This window comes from Lactuca virosa, chromosome 9 (genome assembly GCF_052849685.1).
Source record: "Lactuca virosa cultivar CGN04683 chromosome 9, Lactuca_virosa_CGN04683_v6, whole genome shotgun sequence".
Taxonomy (NCBI): Eukaryota; Viridiplantae; Streptophyta; class Magnoliopsida; order Asterales; family Asteraceae; genus Lactuca; species Lactuca virosa.
Genome location: NC_136434.1, coordinates 151,891,249 through 151,899,661, shown reverse-complemented (window position 1 = coordinate 151,899,661; position 8,413 = coordinate 151,891,249). Strand labels below are relative to the sequence as shown.

General features: G+C 29.8%; 1 protein-coding gene across 1 annotated transcript; it reads left to right on the top strand.

Moving 5' to 3' along the window:
- Positions 1-1,504: 1,504 nt before the first annotated feature.
- On the top strand, positions 1,505-4,311 carry LOC145140755 (gamma-glutamyl peptidase 5-like). Its single transcript, XM_079074151.1, has 4 exons — positions 1,505-2,019; positions 3,405-3,557; positions 3,716-3,883; positions 4,131-4,311. Exons 1-4 carry the CDS (start codon positions 1,699-1,701, stop codon positions 4,230-4,232), a joined length of 744 nt encoding a protein of 247 aa, XP_078930277.1. The 5' UTR covers positions 1,505-1,698; the 3' UTR covers positions 4,233-4,311.
- Positions 4,312-8,413: the final 4,102 nt, after the last annotated feature.

Below are 8,413 nucleotides of genomic sequence, written 5' to 3'. Positions count from 1 at the left end.
AACTTTGAGAGACTATAAGTCAATGAATATAAATCCAAAAATGACAAAATTATAGTCTAAAATCATGTACAAACTATAAAATATACTATGGAAAAAACCTCATTCCAATCCGACTTTAAACGAATGAGATATGCATGTTTTAAAACTATTACAGAATACAAAAAAAAGCTGAAAAACATAAAATTTCCAGCTTTGATATCCCGACTTTGAGAGACTATAAGTCAATGAATATAAACCCAAAAATGACAAAATTATAGTCTAAAATCATGTAAAACTATAAACTATACTATGGAAAAAACCTCATGCCAATCCGACTTCAAACGAATGAGATATGCATGTTTTAAACTTTCCATAGAAACCGATTCCGGCCCCTAAAACCGGTTCCGGTTCCTAACACGGTTCCGGTTCTTAAACCCGATTTACCCGGACCCGAAGGACCCGAAACCCGGATTACCCGGAACCCGAATAGAGCCATTCTTTAAACTCGAGACCCGGACCGGTTTTACATATTCCGGTTCTAACGGTTCCGGTCCGGATTTCCAGTTCTAAATCTCATCCCTAGTGGCGGGTGGTGGTGGAGGTGGTGGTGGGTGATATGTAGTGGTGATGGGTGGTGAGTGGTTTTGGTTAGTGGATTTTTTATTTGTTTGTAACAATTGATTGATTTTTATGAATGTTATTTTATAGTTTTAATTAAAGAAATTATCTGGTTCAAATTTGTTCTCAAATGTTCTCGTAATAAGAAATGTTCTCGATTGAACGCTCCCCTATATATATATATATATATATATATATATATATATATATATATATATATATATATATATATATATATATATATATATATATATATATATATATATATATAGGGAAAGGTTATTTGGAAAACAAAAAAACCCTAAAAAAACCCTAAAAATCATAAAAATACATAAAAAAAATACCTAGAGATCACAAAAAAAAATTTTAACATTTTTTATGAAAAAATCGCAGGTTTTTAAAGAAATTCGCTGAAAAAAATTTGAAATTTTTTTTATTTTTATAAAAAAAAAAACTGATTTTTTTTTTCAGCGAATTTTAATAAAAAGCTACGATTTTTTATAAAAGAAATTCAAAAAAAAAAATTTGTAATCTCTAAGTATTTTTTTTATGCATTTTTATTTTTAGAGTTTTTTGTTTTACATATAACCTAAACCCCTATATATATATATATATATATATATATATATATATATATATATATATATATATATATATATATATATATATATATAATTTGTTGTCGTATTCTAAATATATCCATTTTTTTTTAAAAGAACCGGGTATTATTGTAAATTTGAAATGAAAACCGGTACCCTTAAATTATCGAGCGCCAACTGTAAAACAAGTTTATGACATGACACCGTGGCAATAAAAATAAGAACTGAGTGGCAGAAAGGTAACTGGAGAAACAAAAAAGGGGTATTAAAGTAAAAATCCCCTATTACATAAACAGCTATATATACACATGTATTTAACGAAGAAATCACCCAAATTAATTCAACCATCAAGAACAAGAAAAGATCAATCCTTAGCCCAATTCCCCTCTCTCTCCTCCCATTCTCGCATTAGAATCCACCCCAATTCTAGAGTGAATCACACACCTTACACACATATCGGCGAGAAAGGGAAGGAGAGAGACAATCACACATCCAATTATTCATGGAAGAATTGGGAAGGACGAAGAGATTTGCTGTTCTTCTGTGCGCGGAGGACTCCGATTACGTGAAGAAGAAATACGGTGGATACTTTGGGGTTTTTATTGGAATGCTGGCGGAAGACGGCGAGATTTGGGACGTTTTTCGTGTCTGCAGCGGTCACTTCCCTTCCGATGATGAGATCGGACTCTACGACGGTTTTGTGATCACAGGTAGCTGTAACGACGCACATGGTAACGATGCTTGGATCTGTAAACTTCTCATTTTGCTGAAGAAATTGGATTCGCTGAACAAAAAAGTACTCGGCATTTGCTTCGGTCACCAGGTAACTTTAATCGATTGATTCGTTACTGATTTCCATCTTCATCTAATCAATTTCAAAGCCATTATTGAAGTTTTTTACAGTTTTGTCGTGAATTACGACTTTACAGAACTTTGATTTACAACTGAACAGCTGTCTTCTACACGATACCTCTGGTTTATATGAGAAAGTTTCACTTTTAGTCCTTGTACTTAAGTTCTAGTCGTTTTTTTGACACTAAAGTTTAAAAAATCATCAACACGCGTATTGTAAAATAATGTTTTCAAATATTTAAACTCAATTAGGTTAATATTTGTTGAACATCAAAATGTCAACTTTATGTCTTGAAATTTAAAAAATATTACAATATGTTTAATTTATACGAGTTGATTCTAATGAGATCAAGGGGCATGTGTGATGACCAAAATTTATGGACATTTTTTAATGGTAAAATTAAAATATCTATGAATATGGCCATGATTTCGGCTTTAATATATAAAAACAAAAACGTAATTTGTTATCATGTCATTTATACACGCCATTAATCAAGGTCATGCCGTGTAATTCTGTATGATGCTTTTGATGAAGACCCTTAAATAAAGACATTAGATTATGACAAAATAAATGAAATATTGTCATGTGACATTTAGTACAAATACATCGATCAAAATATTCCGGTGGACCTTGGTATCTTTAAAATACTTGGTCCACAAACTTCCTTCATTAAATTTCAGATCTTTCATATCGGTTTTCGTGTCTTCCCAATTTTGGTTTTCTTTTTATTTCTGTATATTTTTGGTACAAGAATTAAGAGCTTGTTTTTTTATGTCTACTTTTAACATACGCAACAAACAAATTATGAAGCTTTTTTTAGAATAAAGATTCTTGAATTATTTCCACTTAAAAAGGTACACCACTGACCACCGGCCATAAGACACATGTCCTTGTCCACCACTATATGATCCAAGAATTCGACTTCGACCTCTCCACAAGTCCCTCTCATTGTCTAATCTGTCTCATTTTAGTTCTTAAATTTTGCATCACTTTGATAGCGACACCTTGTAATATTTGGTGATAAATGTTTAAAAAAACATGCGTATAATGAATGGATGATATATTTAATATTATAATCCCATAACTTTTTGATAAACATTATCATGTATCAAGTTGTCAACTTATTAACAACTCATGTTTTATTAAACAAAGTCCTTCGGTTTGAATATATAGTGACCTAATTTATATAATGATAAATTATAAACATTATCATTTATCAAGTTATCAACTTAATAATCTTTACAACCCGTGTTTTATAAACCAATGATTCTTTTGTTTGTATATTTAGTGACCTAATTTATACATACAAAATGTAGAATCTATACAATTCATGACATTTATGAAAACATTAATAGGTATTAGCGCGTTCACTTGGAGGAAAGGTTGCGCGTGCAACATCTGGATGGGACATAGGAGTACGAACCATCAATTTCTCAACATCCACAAAAACGTTTTCTAAATTGAAATTGCCAGCTCGGTTATCCTTGATTGAATGTCATCGTGATGAGGTACAGTTTAATAGCATCCTGCTTTCATTTCATTTTATTACAAATCAATAGCATTGTACACTATTGTAATAGGAAGAAATGAAAGTATATGCTACAATAAACAAAACAGTGAAAGTACATTGCTATTTCTTGCATTTAACCATTTTGACTGACACTAGGTTCATGAACTACCATCGAAGGTGGAAGTGTTGGCATCATCGGATAAAACAAGAGTTGAGATGTTTAGATATGGGGATCACTTAATGGGCGTTCAAGGCCACCCTGAGTACACCAAAGATATTCTTCTTCAACTCATTGATTGCCTTCTCAAACGTAATCTTATTGAGGTACTGCAATAGAAATATCATTTTATAAACAACAATGTACTTTTTAATTTATTTATTTGTGTAATAATTATAGCATCGTACTTCCATTTGTTCGTGTTACAACATTGTATTGTACTTTGGAAGTACAATGTTGTAATAAGAAAAGTTGAAAGTATGATGGTGTAATAAACAGATCAATGAAAGTACGTTGTTAGTTCTTGCATTTAACCTTGTTTTATTAAACGGATGATATGATGTTTTGAAATAGGAGTGGAATGCTATAAAGGGGAGGGCTAGCATGGAGGACAATGAGCCGGATAGGGAGGCATGGAAACAATTGTGTACTAGCTTTCTAAAGGGGAGACTATGATGATGAATTATAAATATTCTTGAATTCCATGAACAAATAGATGGTTGAATGAATTAGTGTATATATTCTTTTAAATTCATTTTCCTCGTCTTTATTTTATGTTGGATTAAATTAAAATGAAAACTGAAAAAAAAAATATTGAAAAAGATAAACCCCGATGAATTACGTCATATTTTATTAATCGATCATATTTTCTTAACTGATGATCTTAACGAGGATTTTAACGTGACACATGACATTATTAAGTTGTAATCTCAAATGAATGGAATTAGTTGAGTTATGGATGGCTAGATGTACTCGCAAATGAATGGTGGAACGAGGAAGAAATGAAATGGTTCCATTATGGTGGAACGAGGATGAAACAAAATGGTTCATTACATTTTGTTATCAACTTGTCATGTTTGGTTGATTCAAAGGAATAAATCGATTCATTCAACTATGTTGTTTGTTATATGTAATTAGCAAACTAAATGAAATTTTATCGTTGAGTGGAGAATTTTCGTTTATAAAAATGGACTTTAATTAGATAAAAATATAGTATCGCCTATTAAATTACATATAGACATATTTCTTATAAGTTGAAACATATACTAAAAAAGTATTTAATTCCATAATATGTATTCAAGAGAGTTAAAGAATATATTTATCATTTAAAAAAATTGTATGCAATATTAAATAAAAAATATTTTTTGTTATTTTTCATAATAAAATAAGTTACTTGAAGTATTGTTAAAAAAATATATTATTGTTATTGAAGATTGTATACATGAAAGTGATATATGGAATGATCGTATATCATTCCATTTCGTAGAAATGTAAATAATAATAATAATAATAATAATAATAATAATAAATGAATAACATTCTTTTGATTTTTGTAGGATGAAAATCAAATCAAAAGAAGGAATCACATTCCTTGCCAAATGTTTAATTTCACACTCATGTAATAAACAATGTAACATCCCAATTTTCAAACCAAATTTTTTCATTTAAAATCATATTAAACACATTGTCATAAAATGATTAAGGTTGTAAATCCTTCCAAAACATCATCAAGCCATACTATCACTAAGTATCAAACATCATAATAAGGGAAAGTCTATAGTAAATCAGTAGCGATGTGAGTGACATACAGTCAAGCTGGAGCTTTTCCCTAATCAAAGGAACTACCTGAAAAAACATTAAATCAACAACTATAAGCATAAAGCTTAGTGAGTTTCTCAAAATACCACAACATATAATACAATGCATACAAACAAGACTCTTGGCTCTAGTGTCGATCCACCACAAAAACGACACGTGGCTCTCGTGTCATTTTGTTGATAATCAACAGGACTCACTGATCCCGTGTCGTTCCTTCATCAACAATAAATATTCTATGCTCATAGCTCTCGTGCGTTAAGAACTTGAAATTTAGAGAAAGTTGACTTTTTAGTCAAATATTGACCAAAATGGCAAAATGATTAATTATGAGAAAAAAGATGAAAATATGAAGTTGTGACTTCATGAAAATGGCCAATAAGAGGTTTAATTCATTAAGATGAGATTAGATGAGTAAGTTCAAGAGAAAAAAATGAGTGAGAATATGCATTTTGGTCAAAAGGGTAAAATGGGTATTTTATGCTTTTTATGCAAGGGATCCTCGATCATCATTTAAACGCCTATGTCCAACGTACCTATCTCGTACGCCAAGGACCAAATTTGTAAATTTTAAGGAAATGAGCCACAAATGAAAATATCCGAAACACTGTTTTCAGCTCATTGCCTGAGACCTAAGGTTTTATCCATGGTCGCGATCTTTTAAAAGTTGTGTCGCTACTTATCGACGTGGCTCGCGTCGCGGCCTTTAGAAGTTGCGACTTGCTTCACCAAAAATCCCAAACCCTAAATCTTAAAACAAATTAACTTGAATTTAACTTACTCATCGGTGTTACAAAACAAATGTATTCACGAACAAATGTTTTTCTTTTTGTTTCCATTCCTTTTGACCACTATATATCAAACACTACATAAGGTTCGGTTTGGCATAATGGAATAAGATAGAATAAGATAGCAAATGAATAAACATGACATGTTAATAAAATAATTCATTACATTTTATGACGATGTTCCGTTTAGCTAGTAGAAATACATTGAAATTTCATATGAAAATTTTTATATTATATTTAATTACAATGTATCGTAGTAACTTATGCTATACATTATTTATTTATAATTAACAACTTTTTTACTTGCAAAAATAAAAAAAATAAAACATAACAAAAGCTCATTTAAATCCAAATGATATTAATAGTAAAAATATATTTATTTCATCTATTTTAAGATTAATTAAAATTATGATACTTTTGTAAATAAATTCAATAAAAAAATGCATAAATAAAATTAGATTATATTACTTATCCGATTCCATGATTGAATAAACAAAACACTCTATATATGTAAATTAAATCGAATCTTTTAAGACGATTTAAACAATTCCATAAAATAAAGCAAACAATAAACTTTTTTTATTTCATAGAGTTCTATTGTTTTAAGTTCATCATAACTACTTGTTGTGGGCCAAAATCAGGTTTGGGACAAGCTACCAGGCTAGAACTTGACTTGGTCCCGGTCTTCGTTTAAACTTTAAAGTGTTAAACCGGGTTAAGTAAAATCGGACCTATCCTAAACTATGGCCATATAAATTGGTCTAGGGCTGATTTATTGAAAGCTCGATTTTTTTTTAATTTTTTTTAATTTAACGAATAGACAATTATAACAGTTTTCTTAGTCAAACAAAATATATTCCTATTTTACTTGGTAAAAAAACACAATAAGAAAACATGTTTGATATTTACTTCTCTTTTAAAAATGACAATTTTTTCTTCTTGTTGTTATCTTCGTCACAAAAATATGTTCTTTTTTATTGTCTTCACCTTTGATTTTTGCATTTCATTCAAAAGTGCAATATTTTTCATGTTGTTTCGGTCTTATTGTTATCTTTATCACAACAGTCAAGTCTAGTCTGATTTTTTTTATTGTCTTTGACTTTTTCTAGCCGCCTCCATCTTCTGCTTCAATATCTTCATCATTGTTATTGACATCATCAAAATCGTCATAATAGTAGGAGTCCTGGTTAAACCTTGTTCAATTTCTTGTTTTGGTATTATTTTTGACGCACTTAATCCTTTTTGCCAAAGCCTTGAAATGCTATGATATATTGTATGTCTTCCATCGCATCTAAGTAATCTTTTGAGCATATACATACCTCCACACATGGTGGTTATTCTTTATTGAGATATAACATTGCCATTAAAAAATATGAATTCTAAAACTACCGTAGAAGTTTGAAAACATAAATCTTAGGCTATAGCGACAAATGAAATCCACATGTTGTGAATTATGGTTGCTTATCATTCCATAATGAAATCTACATGTTGTGAATTATTCTTATTCGACTAATCCACGGTAGATACCAACAAACACGTACTTCTTTGGTTAGATACTAGTATTTAGAAAAATGCTTAATTATCATAGAGTTAAAGACAGATGGCTCTCAACTAGTAGTTGGTTGATGGGTCAAGTCCAACGTAGCGCGTATGACACAAGTGTGGATTTAAAGAGTTTATAAGTTAGTTGTTTAAAAAAACTTAATCACTTGTAAGCTAGTTTGTTGCCCAAATTGTTTTGGTTACAATTTTCGAATGAAATATACCTTCAATAGAATTTTGTGAATATTTATGAAATTTTACACAAAACAACTATAAGATTAAATAGCGAGTATCATATAATTGTCGAGCCAACATATTATTGCGAAGTATACTTTGTAAATAGAAGATTATATACTAATGTTATTAACTTATTATCAACCTTTTAGAAGGCGCCGAGACATAAAACGGCAAGACGCAACTTCAATGTCTCTACGTTCTTAGGTTGATCAAGGTACAACATAACTCAAGTTTTTTTGAAGGCATATTTTTATTTTTATTTTATATTATGTGTGAAATCATTAGTTTTGTTAATTTTTTGTTATCAGTTGTTAGATATTATATTATTATAAAATTTAAATATTTAATATAGATATACGATTATATGATTTTTCTTTGATATATTGATATTTTAACACCAATTTTTTAATATATAAATATAGGGTTTATTCTAAATCATGAAGTTCACGAGTTCATGATGTAAAATTAGTCCAG

What these genes read in the sequence shown, in the direction of transcription:
- LOC145140755 (XM_079074151.1), top strand. Translation starts at nt 1,699, where the DNA reads ATGGAAGAATTGGGAAGGACGAAGAGATTTGCTGTTCTTCTGTGCGCG. An exon ending in GCATTTGCTTCGGTCACCAG is followed by an intron (nt 2,020 to 3,404) that starts GTAACTTTAATC and finishes AAACATTAATAG; the next exon opens with GTATTAGCGCGTTCACTTGG. An exon ending in TCAAACGTAATCTTATTGAG is followed by an intron (nt 3,884 to 4,130) that starts GTACTGCAATAG and finishes GTTTTGAAATAG; the next exon opens with GAGTGGAATGCTATAAAGGG.